The 19879-nt window shown below is 40.0% G+C and overlaps 2 protein-coding genes across 6 annotated transcripts; one reads left to right on the top strand and one right to left on the bottom strand.

Annotated features, from left to right (window-relative positions):
• Nucleotides 1–624: 624 nt before the first annotated feature.
• On the bottom strand, nucleotides 625–11797 carry LOC110504990 (forkhead box protein O4). Its single transcript, XM_021583914.3, has 3 exons — nucleotides 9350–11797; nucleotides 7277–8743; nucleotides 625–7188 (listed from the first exon to the last, which is right to left on the bottom strand). The coding sequence occupies exons 1-2, from the start codon at nucleotides 9779–9781 to the stop codon at nucleotides 7307–7309; spliced, it is 1869 nt and encodes a 622-aa protein (XP_021439589.1). The 5' UTR covers nucleotides 9782–11797; the 3' UTR covers nucleotides 625–7188; nucleotides 7277–7306.
• Nucleotides 11798–12822: 1025 nt separating this feature from the next.
• On the top strand, nucleotides 12823–19651 carry LOC110504993 (sorting nexin-12). 5 transcript variants are annotated; one of them, XM_021583917.3, is made up of 6 exons: nucleotides 13005–13414; nucleotides 14846–14941; nucleotides 15069–15193; nucleotides 15360–15450; nucleotides 17406–17416; nucleotides 18373–18564. In XM_021583917.3, exons 1-5 carry the CDS (start codon nucleotides 13250–13252, stop codon nucleotides 17409–17411), a joined length of 483 nt encoding a protein of 160 aa, XP_021439592.1. In that variant the 5' UTR covers nucleotides 13005–13249; the 3' UTR covers nucleotides 17412–17416; nucleotides 18373–18564. The 5 variants fall into 5 exon arrangements, with proteins under 5 accessions (XP_090075775.1, XP_090075776.1, XP_021439592.1 ...); XM_090219649.1 differs by lacking the exon at nucleotides 17406–17416 and having other exon boundaries at nucleotides 12823–13414; nucleotides 15360–15458; nucleotides 18373–19651; XM_036970478.2 differs by lacking the exon at nucleotides 17406–17416 and having other exon boundaries at nucleotides 18376–19651.
• The last annotated feature ends 228 nt before the right edge of the window (nucleotides 19652–19879 follow it).

The raw sequence follows: 19879 nt of genomic DNA, 5'->3' as shown, positions 1-19879 counted from the left end.
CCATGGCAGTTTATTGGATAACGTCAGAACATGTTAATGCGTTAGTAGTTCCTCAGAAATGTGGGGATGGAGGTGCACCGGAGAAACCTTTTCTATACACTTAGACCCTCTAGTGGAAGATATTAAGCATTGTGCATTAATGTTAAAGGCCCAGTGCAGTCAAAAACGCGATTTCCTTTGTTTTATAAATCAAATTAAAGTTTATTGGTTGCGTACACAGTTTAGCAGATGTTATAGGGGGTGCAGTGAAATGCTTGCATTACTAGCGCCTAACAGTGCAGTAAAATGCTAATCTGGGTGTAGACCAATAAGAGCGTTCCAATAACAGTTCAGTTTTCCCCTCCCCACTCAAACCACTCCCAGACAGTCCAAGCAACATTCTTTCTTGAGAAATTGCTCTTTGCTAAGAAGCTATTTTTGTTTCTTTGTAACCATTTTCAAACAGTCACAGTAACCTTAATTGTTACCCGGAAAATATTTGATATTGAGATAAAAATGGCTGTATTGGACCTTTAAAATGTGAAAAACATCCCACTGTTATATTCATTGATATCATGAAGTTCATGAACAATATAAATGTGAATACTGGTGAACCAATAAAATAATAAAGAACGATTCGGCTAATATGGTTAAACAGATTACGTTTATTTCCACTTTCCAGAACTGTTTCCAATGCCGTCTTTGGCTGACTTTACAATATGTAAAGTAAGATAAGAGAGAGAAATGAGACAAAAACTATCAAAATAAAGTAATTAACACATATTGGCTAGGCACAACTCATCAACCCCTCTGATAACCCCCACCCCTTCTAAAAACCAAACAAAAAGATTTACTGTCCACATTCTAAAATACTGTATTATCAAAGTGGGGCCATTTTAAAAAAGGAGATTACTAACTAGCTACTTTTATCATGAGAAAATTAGTATTAAAGAAATTGAAGAAAAATATTAAGAAAGGAAATGTTACTGGGACTAGGGAATAAAAAGTCAAAAGACCACAATTGTAGTTGACAGTGGGGGAAAATTCCAGCAGATTATTCAAGGTCAAGGACCCAGCAAATACAGCCTATGGGAAGGATGTCCCCTATACACTGTGCTTTTAAACACGGCCATCACACTTTCAGTCAACACTTAAAAACAGTTACACCACTGTCCAACAATGACACATTCCCTTTCATTCAGTCACTCCTATCAAACACTCACACCCACACCCACCCTACAATGCATAAGGAGAGGACATCTCTCAAAGACCCAGCCAATAATGTTAATAGTATGACCATAGAAATAGAATGGGCTTGGAACCTCTAACCCTGGCAATTTGACATTGGTACACTCGCAACGGCTGCCTGGTATTGTGACGCAATATTTTCCATGGTAATGTAGAATGTTCATTCAAATGATTTTCACTGATGTGGCTCATGCAATGGAATGCATTTTTTCTAATGTCAGTTAAATTGAATCAACAAATTACAGCATATATTGATTTACTTCCTGCATGGCTCCTATGTGTACACTCACAATGGCTGCCAGTCCACCCATTATGCCATCATTGACTTGAGTATCACTGCGGAATCCATCACAGCAACCAAAATGATTTGCTGTTTATCAATGGGACTATCATACATGCTTATTAAAATACCTCAAACTACACGGTATTCACTTTCAAGGTTTGTTTCTTTAAAGGCCCAGTGCAGTAAATAACTTGATTTCCTGTGTTTTTAAAATGTATTTAACCTTTATTTAACTAGGCAAGTCAGTTAAGAACAAATTCTTATTTTCAATTACGGCCTAGGAACAGTGGGTTAACTGCCTGTTCAGGGGCAGAACGACAGATTTGTACCTTGTCAGCTCGGGTGGTTTGAACTTGCAACCTTCCGGTTACTAGTCCAATGTTTTATAAATATTTCTACACTATGAGGTTGTGATATACCCTTTCAGTGTAAAAGCTGTTTGAAAAGATTTGAATGACTGCCTCTTGGTGGGATGGGGTTTTGGCCTGCCTGGTAACATTAGTGTACACCAATAAGAAAGAGAGTTCCAAACTCAAACTCTGCCAATAACAGCTAGTTTTCCCCTCCCCACCACTCACAGATGGTCCTAGCAAAATTCTTGTTTGAGAAATTGCTCTTTGCTAAGAAGCTATTTTTGTTTATTTTTTTGTACATTTTTTACTGTTTTAATTGGAGAAAAAAAATAATCACAGTAGGGTACTTAATTGTAAATGGCTGCATTGGACCTTTAACTAATCAATTACTTTATACTCACTCAAGATCTGTGTGATGCATACAAATGATTCAAGGCCCTAAAGTGATCTAAATATGCACCCATTACATTATGGCCCTCTTAATGTATGTCATAAATGACAACTAGCACTGATCAATAGGACAATCTTTGTGAGAAAAGGGTGCTTTATAAAAATTAAAAGCTAATGTATTCACATGGTTACAGTGACATTATTAACAATCATGTAAAACTCCATCTGGGATGCATTTCAGATGAAAAACTGGTCAACACAACAACAAAAAACTTTACAATAAACGAAAACCTTTTTTTCTGACATTAACAAAGAGTTAAAAACAAACTTCCGCCTAACACAAAACACATCTTCAAAGGGAAAGAAAAAAACATGGAAAATCACACGGTGCATCTTGCTATTGAGTAACATGTTCTAGTGTTCAATATTGGCAGTTTAACAACCTCGAACGAGACTATTATTATGATATACGACCAAAGATATCTCGTGTACTTTCGTCTTACAGTAAAATTAGAATTTCTATTTCAAAGTGTTAAATTGAAAGTGGCTTGAATCCAAGACACTTGTGTCAAGGATGCCATACTCAAGAAAACAGCAGAACATGAGGGGCTGTTGGTTTCCAGTCTTCTATTTTAACAAAGAAATTCACCTTAAATGTTGTTATTCTGATGATTATCCGATTACCCCCTTAACGAAGATGTTTCCATTGTTATTCTTTTTGAATGACCCTGAGAGATCACTGCTGAAAGCAAAATGTCCTCCATTGTGTAAATTCCATGTGAGGTTTTTATTTGGATTTAAATTTCACAATAGTCAAGTCAAATGAACTAAATAAGTGGCAAGTCAATTTGAAAAATCAAGTTATACTGGTCCACGGATGCACTTTGCCTCACCTCACCTGCCTTGTCATTTGTTAAAATGACAGGTCTTTGAACAGGCGCCACTTGCAAAGCTTATCTGCACTGAAATACATTGTCCCAAGCACCCCCTTATCTGCCATGCAATTCTTAGTGTTCCTTTGGTTATGTATAAAAACTACATGCATCTCATCTTTTACAAAAATAAAAGAATATATAGAAAATGACTGTTAAAAATGATCTTTGAAATAGTTTTCCCAATTATTATTTTTTTCTTCTGATTAGTAATATATTAATATCTGTTAATATTTCACTTATAACCTCCATCTAAATTGTATATTAAACTAGTCAAATATATGTTGTTTTTTTAAACTTCACACATTGTATTAATTTAATTTAAAAAACGGTTAATAATGTATAACAAAGTGTAATTAGTGAGAAATGATTCCCACATGAAGCCCCGGTTTCCCTTACTTAAAGCGATATAACATTTAAGGAAAACATTAAATAACAAAACCCTTCAAAAGGAGATCTTAATTTCCTTCAAGACTTATTTTTAGTTCTCCTGATTGATCTGCATAGCATGTCATGTCTATGTGCATAGCACGTATACAATCTTCCTCCTCTGATGAAATGATTCAACCTAACTTGGATTTCGGCTCTTCTTTTGCCATTTGAGTATGCTTGCCACCTGACAGGAATACTCCCAAGTGCCTTGAAACACAACATGTAAAACCTTCAAGTGGCCCATACAGCAGTGGAGGAATACTGCTTTCAACGATATAACACTTGGCCTACCAAATCAATTGTTGGCAAATAAAATTACCTTTGAATGCCCCCTGTAAAAAGTTCACAATTCACATTTCTTCATATTGTTGGTGAAATTGCACATCAGGAGAGAAAAAAAATACTCCCCCAAAGTTATTTCCACCCTGCTCTTTAGCACACACTGAGCAGAGTCACGAATGCCAAACTGTGAATGCATATCACATATGTGGCCGGGACGATAGCAGTGTCGCAATATTTTTTCTATGGCAAAAATAAAAACACGAAGCAGACCAACTTGTTGGTCCTTTAAAAACCTGCTGTATGTAAAATATTGTGTGCTTTAGCTTGGAAAATAAATACATGTGACCCTGGATGACAACATAATGATAGTTTTGATAAAAAAGTTCAATCTGCTTTGTGTTTTATTTCCTTGCCACGATACTAAGGAGTATTGCGATACTGGTGTCGTCCCGGCCCTAATCACATACCCCGCACTGTTCAATTACTACTGAAATAACTCCTGGTTACCTTGTAGCTCCAGTCTCTTCAATGAAAAAGAAACCAAAAGCACATGTTTCGTACCATCAAGCGACCAAACGCTCAACTAAGTTTGGTCAACCTGCAGAGTCCAATGTCAAATCGTGCATCCTTAACTCAGTCTCATCCAATGACCTTTAACATCTTCACACTTTGCCCGTGTCATACAGGTTGGCTGACGTCACGAAAATGACGCACAATGGGGCCAGAAGCTGAGATTTGTTATGATTCTGAATGGTCAGATGGCTAGTAACAATGACAAGAAGTTGCCATGTGGGGAATCGTAGGTGGCTCATTTCAGCTAGTTTTATCTTGTTCTTGATACCGTGTCCTGTTTTAATGTGTTTTGACTGATTTCACGTCAATGCTAATATGGCTAAAATGAGCTAGCTAATCAACAACTTTAACGATCTATGAGACAAATGTGCAAATGTATTTGTTTTCAATAAACATTTGGAGATTAAATATAGTTTACATGTTGTCAACAATCTAAGCCAACCATGCAGTAGTGCAGCCAGAAATGAATTGGTTCCCCCCTAATTTACAGCAATTCTATTTATTTTGTCATGAGGCAGAGAGAAAAATTAGCATTTTTAAAACTCATATACATGTATTGACTGTGATAAAGGCACTGAATTATGAGCGGTCTTGTTTGCTAAATGAACAAAGTAGGCAGTGGTATGGTGCATTTATATAGTGCACATAGTCATAGAAGCAGTGACATATGCCTCAATGCGGTCATATTCATGGCTTATTGGGAGTGTGGCTTTCAGTTAGTTATTTTTGGCCACCCATCCCATGAGAGTGAATGTCATTCCAGTTCATCTGAATGTTATTCCAGTGCACTTCTTGTAGGGATGTTAACGGTTAATAGGTTAGCCGCCGAAAATACATTTGACCAGTTATGCTTATCGGTCTATAGGTTAATTTGCATAATTTTGTGAGATTAAATTGGTGTGTGTATTTTTGTTAGTCCTCGTGCATTTTAGTTATCACAAGCACAGCATACAACGTCTAGTTTGAGGAGCAGAATAGCCTACCACCTGTCAGACAGCGCGAGAGTAGCTCCTCAAAAAGCTGGTACTGGAGTGAAATATTATTTTATAAGCCCAGTCATTGCATGTTAACTGTTTTGATGGCCACGGCTAAAATTATAAATTTTTTGTTCTCAAATTCAACTCATAATTCAAGTGCACCTCCCATTCGCCATTTGAAAGCATATGCTATAGTGAACGGTAGGCAGGCTATCAGCGTGTCACCCACCACTTTACAATGTGAGCTTGAGGCAGCATAATTGTTTGAAACCTGATCGTTTTACTTTACTTTAAATAATGAGGCATGTCTTACCTTGCTTCAAAGCAGCCTTGCCAAAATCCAACCATAGAAACATGGAGGAAAATATTATTTTATAAAGATTTCCTCATGCCATTAACCATCATTTTCTACTGCTCTATTGGTTTTTCATATCTTTCTTTCGTTGTCCAGAACCTAAAGACACAATCGTAGTCATACTAGCAAACCATCTTAGTTGTTGCTATTAGATTCCCCATCATTCTAAGTTTCATATCTGTCACATATGGAACCGTTTGCATTGGGTGTGCTGTTTAGAATGGTGTTTTCCCGCGAATTGTATTTTGGCAAATGTTTGAAATGGAGGTTTTATTAACTGCTTCATTACAGGAGTTCAACGTTCAATAATAGACATTATAGCCTTTTGACTGTAAGACGATAGGCTTGCTGTTGTTGCATGTTTCCATTAAGTTCACAATGAAACATGTCCGTTCCTTGTATGCATGCATAGTAGGATATTTTCTGTTGGTCATGTCATTTTACTGTTTGGGAAAAATGTAACCATTTGTTGAGCGGTTAATGAGGGTTAGTTAGTCGGCAACAAAACTGACCGAAAATTGCTTGCTATGAATTCTATCTAATGGTGTTTGCATGTTTAGGTAAAAAGACGATTACTATCATTTATTTTTTCGCTCAATCTGATTGGATGGGCTTGGGCCCACGCAGCTGCAGCCCTTTCTGTTTTGCCCGTTGGTTTTGTTGCCACACAACCAACCCATCCATAGTCCAGCTGCAACTTCTCAATATTTTCATTGGGGAAGGTACAGGAGTGTTTTTGTGTTTGAACCACATTCCCTCCATATATACAGATGCAGCAGCTTCATTTTATGTCTAAGTTGGTGGTGGTCGGTAATCGTTTACCACCTACAATTTATACGAAAACTGGCCATGTTTTCCTGTGTGCCCCGTCCATTTTACCTTCAATATCAAAGACATCAATGAGGTGTACCATATCAATCCTTAAACTACTTTGGTATAGTAATAATATTCATTGTTATATTAACTCCAAGTAGTTTAGAGTTGTTTGTTGTGTTTTGTCTTTTTACTCTAAATAAATTCTGTCATACTTCTCTCAAAAACACTCCAAGAAAATACATACGGCAAACTCCCCAAAAGTTGCAAGTGTTACTAGGGTGTCTGTGTCTCATGTATGGTGGATCTCCTGACCATCCACTTGTATTGGCACGTGACATGGATGTCTGAGGTCTTGTTTCGTCCTTAAATCCAAAGAAAACTCAAAAGTACAAACGCAAAGGTAAAAAAAATTGCTTCGGATCTTCAGCCAATAGGGAGACGAGGAATGGGAATGCACCAGGTGTGATCTTTGTTGTGAGTGTCGTTGAGTTTTTGTGTGATTGGGATCCTTACCCGCAACAAAGAGTCAAAGACAAATGTTGACTTCATGATGTTCTTGATTAATCTCCTGCACAAACCAAAAAATACAGGTAGTGAGTGAAGGTGAGAGGGAAACATGGGTATAGTTAGAACCTGAAAGTATAATTTCAGCGTACCTGGCTAACACTGCAAGGGTTGCTGGGAAGTTAGCTGGGTACCCAGTTGTGGGCGGAGCTCTGCGTGGTCGCAGGGCCGGAGTAGCTTTGGCCTCCCTGGATTATGGGGTCAAAGTTGAAATCGATGCCCTCTCCATCCATGAGGTCGCTGTTGATGATGTAGTCAACGTCACAGTCCAAGTTCTCTGTGAACATCTCGATATCCAAGTCGGTAGGCAAGCGGTCTTGACTGGGCAGGAAGCAGCTCGGCGTTCCGAACTGGCCCATCCCTGGCAGACCTCCTCCTGCATTGGCGGAGAGGCCCCCCCCGTGGTGAAGCCCCATACCTGGCAGCTGTGCATGCTGGGCTTTGAGGCCAGAGAACTGTGGAGAGTCCTGGGCCATGCCTGACAGGCTCATGCCCAGCTGAGAGTGCTGCTGCTGGAGCTGGGACTGGAGTTGAGATTGCATCCCCATGGGTGCCACAGTGTTGGGCTCAAGCCCCTTCCCCAGCAACAGTTGGTTGGGCTTGGCCCGCCCTCCCACCATGGGCCCCCCCATGCCCATCATCCCCACTCCACCCGGACTGGGCATCAGCGGATCCACCTGGGTCATCATGACATCACTGGGAGGCGGGGAGTCCGAAGTGAGCAATGCCTCCAAGCTGGAGCCTACATGGGTGCCATAGTGACCAGTCCCATGGGAGCCGGGGGTAGGCATAGGGTTGAAGAGGGAGTTGCCATAGTTTGAGGGTTTGGAGTTGTTATTGTTGCCAGATTGTGTGCCTGAGGACTGTCCCCCAATCTGGTTGGTGGCCTGGGAGAGGTTGGGTGGCTGCAGCTGACGGAATGTGGGGAACCCGGACCCCCGGGGAAGCAAGGTGGAAGCGGAGGGCAGAGGGGTGGGGGGCACCATGGGGGCCGTGCTAGGACTAGCCCTTCCTTGCTGCTCTGTCATCAGTGTCAGGCCATCGATCAGGTCCAGCTCCTCCATGAGTGTCTCGGTGAGGGTTGGCGGCAGGTTGCCCGTGGAGTAGCCCAGTAGACCTTCCTCAGGCAGGTCATCCTCATCCTCCTGGCCGGGACCAATGGGGGACAGCCGGCCACTCAGGGTGCTGGCGTTGGAGCTGGTGCGTGGACGGAAGCTGGTCCACATGTCAGGGTCGTCTAGGCTACCGCGGGATGAGGGGCTGCCGCTGTTCACCCCCCATTTGGGGAACTGCTGGGAGGAGTTGGGACTGTCTGCGACGCCATCACCGTCTCCCCCGGTGGTCCCGCCCAAGCCTGCTGCTGCCTTCTTGGTCTGCTTGGCCCGCATCCGGCTCTTTAGCAGTTTGCTGCTGTTATCCATGGAGGCAGCACGGCGCCGGGGGGCTTTCCCAGTCTTGCCCCCCTCTGGGTTGAGCATCCACCAGGAACTTTTGCCTGTGGACTCATTGTGAACTCTCAGGAACTTGTTGTGGAGTGATAAATTGTGGCGAATTGAATTCTGAGGTATCGGGAAGGGAAAAGAAAAAGGGTTTTGTTTAACATTGGCACCTTGTAACTTAGGAAATTATTCAACTTAATTTGATCAACAAAAAAAATATATATATATATTTGTCACATACACATGGTTAGCAGATGTTAATGCGAGTGTAGCGAAATGCTTGTACTTCTAGTTCCGACAATGCAGTAATATCCAATGAGTAATCTAACCTAACAATTTCACAACAATTACCTTATACACACAAGTGTAAAGGAATTAATAAGTATATTTACATAAAAAAAATATATGAATGAGTGATGGTATAAAACAGCATAGGCAAGATGCAGTGGATGGTATAGCGTGCAGTATATACATTTGAGATGAGTAATGTAGGGTATGTAAACATTATATGAAGTGGCATTGTTTAAAGTGGCTAGTGATACATCTATTCAATCAATTTATCCATTATGATGACCATAGATTTCAAGCAATTACTTCTATTATTCACTAACTAATGCAGTGTTATAATGTTTCATGTGATCACATCAAAGGGTCTATATAACATAGTTATAACAATGTGTATAACAATAATGAAGTGCATTAAGGTAAACATAATTTTATTTTTACCTTCCACCCTGCTGAGCTGTTGCTATCTCCTTTATCTTTGAAGTAAGGCACGGTTTTCACCATCCAGTCATATATCTGTGCCAAGGTTAAGCGCTTCTCTGGAGCGTTCTCAATAGCCTGGCTAATCAGGTCCGCGTAGGAATGGTTCCCCCATGCATTGCGCCGGGATGATCCCTTTCGGGGCGTGGCTCCACCCACTCCGGCTACAACTCCTCCCTCTGAGACCACAACTTTCTCAGGCTCACATACGATTTGCTGTTGCTCTTGCTTATCCTCGTCGGCGGGCGGGGTTCCCGCAGCGGATTCAGGTCCGTCTGCCCCCTCCGGTTTAACAGCTGAGATGTCGGGTCTGGGGAGCGGCCATGTGCACGACCTAGGTCTGCTTTGCGGCTCAAAATCTGGGTCAATCTTGGGTACCTTTGAATCCTCCATTGTAAGAGATTTTCCACAAAATATTTGCTTCACTTCTGAACTATTCTAAATGTTGACTACTAAGAAATAATACTTAAAATATAAAACGTCAAAATAAATAAGTCAGACTGAAAAATCTCTACTAAATAAAAATAAAACAAATATATAATCTGGGGAGGTTTGTCAACACGTGTTTGTAACAGGCACACCAAAATGTAGGCCTATTAAATCAAATCAAATGTTATTGGTCACAAACACATATTTAGCAGGTGTTATTGCCGGTGTAGCGAAATGCTTGTTATTATTATTATCTGATGAGTCTATGTTCAAACTAGATTGTCTAATAAAATTATTGTATAACCAAAAGTTCAATATAAACTTAAACTATCATACAAACAAAATTCAGTTTTCCATCCTCTATTAAGGGGACTCGTAGAAGAAAGACACAATCTGGATACACCAATATAGCGTCTGTTAATCCTGAGATTGGAGATTAGGGGACCCAAATAATCTCCTTAATAGTAACTATTATAAACCTTCCTATTACATAGAGCAAAGAAAGGCTGTGATGAGGGTTCCTTTGTTTGTATAAAAGAACAAAGGGAACTCAGGGAGGAATGCACACCAAAACATCTGGATTGCAATCAGAATACAATGCAATTTATGGCCCACATAACGTGTTATGGTAAAACGTTGCTGTGGGGTATATATATATATCAAATTAAAAAACTTCTCAGTTTAGTTTTGGTAGTTTTTTGGAGACAATGTAAATCTATGCGAAGTTTGTGAAAAGGTGAGCTAATTAAAGGGAAAGTCGCTATAAAATTATAACTATCACAACACTATAAATTGAAATGTTTATTTATTGTGTCTTCCTTAGGAAAAAAAATTGCCCTTTGAGTTAAAATAAAATTAAAATAGAGTCGCCCTCAAGAACATATACTTGAAAAGAACTCACAAATTAGGATTACACAGTGGGTCACTGTCACAAAAGAGCGTTCGTTACAAATGGTCAACTAGCTAAATTTAACGATGCCTCGGTCTGCCCTTGTAAACAACGTGCCGTCTCGCTCCGTCGCACGTAGAAATAACCTCGCGCTCCAATAAAATACTGGAGCCGATAAAAAGTTACAATATTTATATCACAATTCTAATATATATATATGTGTGTGTGTAAACAACAACTAATTGATAACAAAATGCACAATACATCTAGCCGTCACTCATACCTGTGAAACAATGTCACTTTGTGGATTCATGGAGCTATAGCAATAAGATGATCAATATTTCAAGTAAAAACTATGCTATATTTGATTATCTAACCAATGCCACGTTTACTGCTGAAAATAAGTCAAAACAGTAATGTTATGCTGGATGTCGTTTCTTTCCACTACAGCATTATTACTTGGCTAGTTTAGTAATTTAAGTCGACCGACAAAAATAAATGTTGAGAGCAAAACCTTTACTGAACAGTTTGATCATGATGGTCTGTAACAAGAATTTGAGGAAAACAATCGATCAGAAAGTCCGTGGTTTTCTGATTCAGGTTTGCACTCTCCTCCACATTGTGGGCAAGCGCGTGTCGCCATCTGCCATGTTTCTCTACACCGAGGAGCGGCAGCACACGATGCTCACGCGGGCACAAACCTTCAGAATGTGCCTAACTTGAGTCAGTCCTCGTCCCCTGGATACGTTAAAGCACGGTTCGGAATCCACGGTTTCTTGAAGTTTACTCTCTTACACATCGGCTGCACTCTCAACACACCAAACGTAGTTGTGGAAATAGCGTAATAGCCACCTAGCTAGCTGGCTAACTCCAGTTATTTCGGAGTTTAAAATCCTTTCAAAAGTCGGAAAAATGCCTTCAGTACCTTCCTTTGGAATTTGCCCCTTTCAGTAGATAGTTTTGCTCGACTTGTGTCCATTATGGATGTCAAAATATTCAGTCATCGTATCTATTTTTTTGTTTGGTTTTGACTTGAGGCGAAGACTCCCTTCTGACGTCTGTTTACCACTGCCAGACAACGTGTACTGCGCTTGCGTGTTGTGGATTGCTGGGAAATGCAGTCAGTCATGTGACGATTCAAAGCACAAGAATAAACAACGAACGACTGGCGAGCTATAAGAGGTACTTCGGCGCTGAAAATCATGATTATGCATCACTTCATAAAGTGTAAGCACCACCTAAACCAAAACTGGAAAGTTACCCGTGAATTATCGTAAATCAGATTTCAGTTGACCAAGTAGTAGCGCAGACTTCTAGGTTAGGCTACAGATCTATTCAGCTCCAATCTCGTGTTGATGCACATGATGCACATTCATTTGACATGCAAACTTTCAGCAATAGTCCCGGCGTGTCGGTGTACAGTGCATGGTCTTTAAAAAGTCGGTTGTCGACAGGTTACTTTAAGGTTGCCATTGTTGTACAGTTACATTCAAAAACAATTATTTGTGTGCCTAGGACGATCTGTGAAGAAGATTAATTTCAGTATGATACATTTTTTTAAGAATATCAGTGCCAACATAACATAGAAAAGCATAGAAATACAATATTTGTTAATTTAACGAAATTTTGAAGATCAGCCTAAATCTCATGGTGTGTTTATTTTAACAATAATCTGAGTGTGCACAAGAACTACAATTCCCAGTGTATTTTACAGTAGAACTTTGTTTGGGGAGTGGTTGGCGGAATAACCCTTTGGCGAATGCAGCGCGTGATGTAAACAGAATAAAGGGCAATACAGTAGAGATAGATCTATCTACAGCAAACATATACATCTGGTCTGATTTACTTTAAATCTTTATTCTGGAAACGTATACTTTTTTTTGCAATAGTATAAGCCGTTCTGTAGATTTGTAAAACTGTCAAATCCCATTTTGTCAGCATGATTATTGTTTCACACTGGTTTAATTTTGGCACAATTGTTTCATTCTCTGCTATTGGTCAAAATAAACCACGATAAATGAGTTTGCTCTGCTTCGATTGGCTGCGGAACAAGAACTTTCACCACCAGTTTGCCTTTCCACTAGCTTCTATAGCCACAAAGTCCAATTCCAAAGCCACACAGTCAGATTCCACAGCCAAAACTAGGTGAAAATTCTGTCAATGTACTCTTCAGCAAGGCACTTAACCCGAATTACTCCTGCAAATCGCTCTTGACAATAGCGTCTGATAAGTGACTAAAATGTTAGGTTTAAAATCAAATGTTAAGATCAATTGTATAAATAGGCGGGGTTTGTGACTGTCTTTCCACTACATAACCCAGCTACAAAGTCAGATTCCAAAGAGACCGTCTAAATTGGCTACAAACAAATTAGCATTTTGGTCTTAATTTAAGGTTAGGCATAATGTTAACAGTGTGCTTGAAAATCAGATTTTAAGATCAATTTTAGAAATGGGCGGAGTTTATCCATAATTATGACTTTGTGGTTGTGTTAACTAGTGACGATCCCAGTTTATCGACTCGAGATTAGCAGCAGAAACTGAAAATGTCGGATCCCACGGTTGCAGACACTCGCCGATTAAACTCTAAACCGCAGGATCTTACAGATGCGTATGGCCCCCCAAGCAATTTTCTTGAAATCGACGTTTATGACCCACAAACTATTGGAGTCGGCCGGAACCGATTTACCACTTATGAAGTGAGAATGCAGGTGAGGAGCGCCAGTAATGAAATCGAGGCCGGTGATTTTGGCGGGGCCTAGTGTAGGTGACGCTAGTATGGTGTGGGAACACGGGTTGGGACGTGTTTTTGGAGAGACTCGACTTTTTGCTTTTCAAATGCTTAGCCTTTCACTTTGTCATGTTAAATAATAATTTCATCCAAATTCCTCATGCAGTCGTTACTAATATGGCTACCACAAACATTACATAGCCAGCATGTGAAAGGTTGTCAGGTTAGGTAGTGTTTCTGCAGGTAGCCTTTGCTAGTCAGTATGTTAGGCTATAGCTAGCTCGTTTATTCAATTATGTAGGATGTGCAGGCTTTTTCTCCAACCCAGAAGAAAACCCTGCACACCCTTGGAATCCCCAGGCTCGATATTAAAGAATATTGGGACAGTTAGTACTGTGGTTATCAATCACATGTATTTATAAAGCACTTCTTACATCAGCTGATGTCACAACGTGAAACCCAGCCTAAAACCCCAAACAGCAAGCAATGCAGGTGTAGAAGCAGTGGCTAGGAAAAACTCCCTAGAAAGGCCAGCACATAGGAAGAAACCAGGCTATGAGGTGAGCAGACCGCCACTGGGGTGTTAAACCTTCATTGTATAGAAAGAAAGGTGTTCGAACATGAGCTAGTCTCACAAATCCTAGGGCATGCTTCAACATTGGTACATTGTGGGAGACAACCTGTCTGTCTAGCAGGGTTGTCAAACTCATTCCATGGAGGGCCTAGTGTCTGGGTTTTAAACTTCAATTAAGACCTATACAACCAGGCGATGGGAGTTCCTTCCTAATTAGTGACCTTAAGTCATCAAGTACAAGGGGGAAGTGAAAACCCACAGACACTAGGCTAGCATTTCCTCAAATCTGTTCACCTTTTAGTTTTTTGCCCTAACTCTGCACAGCTGATTCAAATGATAAACATGTCATGATTATTTGAATCAGCTGTGTAGTGCTAGGGCAAAAACAAAAACATGCACAGAGTTTAGGAAACCCTGCACTAGGCCCTCCATGGAATGAGTTTGATACCTGTGGTCTAGAGACTATATGGGCTGAGGGATAGACATAAGTTGGCCAGTGTATACCCATACTACTACAGACCTCACCTAATTACCTTAAAGGTCAAATAAAAAAATGTTTTAATGCAACAATCTCATGGACACTCCTCTGGGTTTCCCTACTCCCAAAAGATGGGTTGTATTATGAACCATCCGCTATCACTAAATACACCACGCCAGTTTCATAATTGAACAGTGGTGTTCACAGAGTGAGACAAGATGCTGATGAAGTTATTCATTTATGAAGGGTGTAAGTACTGAAGTCTCACCATGTCACTGGACATGCTGTACTGGAAATGCCCCCAATCTGTATTTCTGTCATTTTAATGTAGTGATTAATATAATTGTTATCACGTGCAGACAAACCTTCCCATCTTCAAACTTAAGGACTCTGTTGTGCGAAGAAGGTACAGTGATTTTGAGTGGCTGAAGAATGAGCTGGAGAGAGACAGTAAGGTAGGCTCTCACACTGCATAACTAATTACCTGTATGTCTCACCAGTATAATGGCAATTTATTTTGTTGGAATTCCTGTGTTTGTTTCTAAGTAACTAATTTACTGATAAGGGGTGCCCTTTCTACAGATTGTGGTGCCCCCTCTCCCTGGCAAAGCTTTGAAGAGACAGCTGCCCTTCCGAGGAGATGAGGGCATCTTTGAGGACTCCTTCATTGAGGAGCGGAGGGTAGGCTTGGAACAGTTTATCAACAGGTGTGTAATGTTTCTGCCAATGGTATTTCTCTCTCTCTCTCTGTATGGCTGTCTCCATTTCAATGCATTGTCAAATTAACTCTCAGCCATCTGCCTTTTGACTCCACTAATAAGCAATTATGATTGCTAATTACCTGAAACCTACTTCTTTCTCCACTATCACCAGACTCGCAGGTCATCCCCTGGCCCAGAATGAGCGCTGTCTTCACATGTTCCTTCAGGATGAGTCCATTGACCGGAACTACATTCCTGGAAAAGTACGCCAGTAGGATGGGCAGGGTTGAGTTGCCATCTAGGGAAGAGAATTGCCAGGGACCTCACGATATGATATCATGATTCTTAGGTGCTGATATTTATTGCGATTTAATGTTCCAAACATAGTGCTTATTAAACACTGAGTGTATATAAAACATTAAGAACACCTGCTCTTTCCATTACATAAACTGACCAGGTGAATCCAGGTGAAAACTATGACCCCTTATTGATGTCACTTATTAAATCTACTTCAATCAGTGTAGATGAAGGGGAGGAGACGGGTAAAGAATGATTTTTAAGCCTAGAGACAATTGAGTTATGGATTGTGTATGTGTGCCATTCAGAGGGTGAATGGGCAAGACAAAATATTTCAGTGCCTTTTTGAATGGGGTGTAGTGTTAGGTGCCAGGTGCAACACTGTTGGGTATTTCCATGCTCAACAGTTTCCCGTGTGTATCAAGAATGGTCCACCACCCAAAGGACTTCCAGCCATCTTGACTGTGGAAAGCATTGGAGTCAACATGGGCCAGCATCCCTGTGAAACGCTTTCGACACCTTGTAGAGTCCATTCCCCCGACGAATTTAGGCTGTTCTGAGAGCAGGTGGTTGGGGGTGGAAAACTCAATATTAGGAAGGTGTTCCTAATTTTGGATAGACTCTATACAGAGAGACAAGATGCAGCATGAGAGAACGAGTTTTGATCAGTCAGGGAAATAAAAGTGCTGACAAAAAAAGGAGAACAACGTAAGGAGGAAAGATACCTGCGTTTTGGCACAGATACAGCCAACGTGCGCTAGCCGACAGGGTGGCTGTGTTGGAGAGGGGTGTGGCAGTAGGTGGGGTGTGCTGGCTGTTCCTTAGCGGTTTCCATCTATCTCTCCCATCTAAGTCTTGACTTACCTAGTACCCTAATTTTGTGCTTACAAGAAGCATAATCGGGTGAAATTATATAAGATAACTTTGTATAACCTAAATGCATATTTATTGTGTAAATATGTCTAACAGATTTTCATCCAACAATTTTACGTGAGTGAAGTACATGTCGGATGAAAATATCAGGGCTGATGGAAACGGCAAATTTGTCTGGAAAATGTCAAAATATCTACAAAACAAATGACACTAGACGAGGTGGGCTCTTTTTGTATTGGTAAAATTAACGATGTGAGAAATGGCGATGGAATTGCCTTTGTAATAACCATCTTGGAGTCACCCGATGCTATGTTGTGTGGTCCTCCCACTACAACTCGGGGAAAGCTTGCAGTTCATTAGGCTACAGATGAAATAAGTTATGATGCACTTCACCTGGAGCTGAAAGTGCACGGTGATGAGCTTGATGCTCCTTTCAGATAAATAGAGTCTTATTCTGGTGACGTGATGACCAATGCTTGGCTGCCGTTTGACAAATACAAATCTCAGTCTTATCCATAATAATATAAGTAGCCTACCCGCGCTGTATCTGCAAGGTGTTGGTTAGAGCACACGTGCCAAGACCAGAGTCGGCACATTTGCTGTAAAATGCAACTTTTTATTTTACAAAACCACCAGTAGAGTTGAAAAAGCGATGGAAACCCATTCATTTTTTTTATTTTTTTCATGGGAATTTAACAGTAAGTCATCTTTATGTGCACTCCTTCATCACGCACAGCTTTTTATCCGCAACAGGTCAATATGATAAACGCATCTCTGGTGGGATGTGTATTGTTTTTATGCAGATTTTAGAATATTCGCATGAGAATCTGTCGCCAATTGGATGGAAACCTGGCTGGTGATGACTGTTTCGCATCATTTTAAATGTGAAAATTAAGAAGCTATAGCTTAGCAAGGGGACAAAAGGATTATGTTCTGTAATGTCAGATTACATTTTACAGTGGTTTAAGGAACCTGAACATACAGAGAACAGTATCAGAGGTTTTTGTGTCTTACAATGTCTCCCCCCCTCTTTTCTTTTTTTTTTTAGGTGTGAATAAAGTAAGTTTGGTTATGCTTTTTATTCATATTAATACAATTGTGATCATTTTCCAACCGCTTTTGTGTGTGTCAATTCAGATTTGGTTTAGCGGGTTACCAATACATTAATGCATTTATGCTCATATCTCTTCGTTTCCCTCTTTTTCAATCAACCACTTATTCCTTTTTACATTTTTCTTGAGTAAGTGTAACTGTTGCCATGATATGGTTGCATGCATGCATGGGGTAATATTTACAGTTCATCTTTAGTAAAATGCATTACTTCCCCTTTTGGCTTAAAGGGAAATGTCACTGTTTTTCAACTTTATATTTTATATATCTACAGCACCGCAACATATTTGAAAATTATACTTTTTTTGTGTAGTTAAAAAAAACAGTAAGTGTTTCTGATGACATCATCGGTATGCGTCATGTGATATTAATCAATTTATGAGTAGGAATATGAAGTTGAACATTTTTGGAATGTTCCTTTAAACCAGTCATGCAGGCTTTCATGGCGGCAGTAACTGAGACCTAGAGAGCAGTATCTAACATACATTATATGAATGTATGGCTAGACCTTGCTATTGTTTTTTTAATGACAGATTACATGCAGTTAAGATTTGAATTACCAGTTTACATCAAAATGCTCTCATCTCCAGCACCCTAAAATCTGTCGGATGCTGTATGCTGACACTGGTAACACAATGGAACATACCCTTGAGATCATATAAAAACATATTTTTTTTAAAGGAAGATTCCATTAACCTAGCCATTGTATCAGAGCCTAGAACTAACCTATACACTCTTACCCTTTTTTTGATAGTAGTAACTATGTTATAGACATTGTAGAACAGTAAAGGCCTTTTGTTTAGACTTTAAAGTCTTGGTCTACATAAGTGTAGTGAGACTGGCAACACTAATCCTCAGATGCTAATAAGTCCATGAATACCTGTGATTTGTTTTCCTTTCTATAGCAGCCCCAGAGATGAAAATGATGTCTACTCAGCCCATCTTCTCAACCCTACACCCCCTGGCTGTTTGGCTTTATCACTAGAGCCCACGCTGTCTCTTCCATAGGTGGCCCATCCTCCAAGACAACTGCATCTGCTGGAACTCTCTGTAAATACTGTGTACATATATACATATCTTATTTGTAGTTGGTCTGGGGAAGCTCTGGGGGTATTCACATCCAGAGCATTTAACTTGTAGCAGAAGCCTGAGGGTGGGGAAGGTGAATTTATAAAACGATTGAGTTAGTAAGTTACCTTTATGAAACAACATGGTTTTTCGGGAGTTAAACTTGAGGCTTATTAAGTAAGTAGGCGTTGGTAATAATTATAACACTTAATTTTTGGAATGAGAAAATATTGTTTTAGTAACACAAGTTGGCTTCCTAACTCATGAATTCTGCTTGGTGAAATATAATTGTGTACATTTCTCATGTGAAAATGACAGTCTGCCAAAAAGAATTTCCCCATAGCAACCAGTTTCTCAGTTAGAGATCGATCTCCGAAGGGAAACCTGGCCAACCTGACTCACCAACACAAAGCATTCTATTACTTTCCATTAAGATGATTTTTACATTACTTGACAACTTATTTACGAATCTTGATAGAGGAATGATTCCATAGTGTAATAGAAAAAAATGCCAAGTATCAGGATCAAGTCTTGGGGACAAATATTCATTCGTACCACCTCAATGGTCATCAAAGACTCCATTGCACTTGATGTAATAGTAGGGATCTTAACCCCAATGTGTTGGGAAAACTCCCAACCTAGATTCTCGCCACCGTGGTCACAATCATTTCCAACCTTTCTCCTCTACTGCAACACTATTGTAGGTTGTTGTAAATGAGAATATTTGATATCAACTTACCTGGTAAAATAAAGCTCAATCAATAACAAGAATGTCCAGCAGGATACTTATTTTGCTTACACTCGCAGATACAGGGTTGTCTTAGAAGGAAATATTATTCGGTATTTAGGTGCTTCTGTTTAATGTGTGGGTTGAGGCTCATGCAGCCGGAAATGTCTGTAATCAAGCACCAAAGACAGTTTCTGCTTCATTGTGATATGTTTCCTGAAACATCCTCGGCCTCACCTCAACTAAACTGATGGCTAGTTGCCAACCATTTCATTGGTGTTTTATGTTCATGTGTTTTTGACCATTCAAATACATAAAGGCTGTTTTTTTTCTGATTTAAATTTGTTGATCACAATGTACTGTTAGTTTATTAAACCACTGAAAATCTATCAAAGGTGGTTGTCTCCTCATTTAAAAAATATTATGTTATTATGGCCCAATAATCTCTCACCAATTTAGTGGAAATTGCTTTCCTCAGTTATCTTTCAAACCAGTGGTCAAGAAGAGGACAAGGCAAGAAAGCGACCAGACCAGATGGAAATAGCCATACCTGGTGTAATAGTGACTTTAAAAAAGGAACTGAATGTACTACTACACTGTAGTAGATAAATAGACGT

This window comes from Oncorhynchus mykiss, chromosome 25 (genome assembly GCF_057628025.1).
Source record: "Oncorhynchus mykiss isolate SJ-2025 chromosome 25, ASM5762802v1, whole genome shotgun sequence".
Lineage (NCBI taxonomy): Eukaryota > Metazoa > Chordata > Actinopteri > Salmoniformes > Salmonidae > Oncorhynchus > Oncorhynchus mykiss.
The sequence above is the reverse complement of the archived record's forward strand: the minus strand, read 5'-3'. Positions and strand labels throughout refer to the sequence as shown.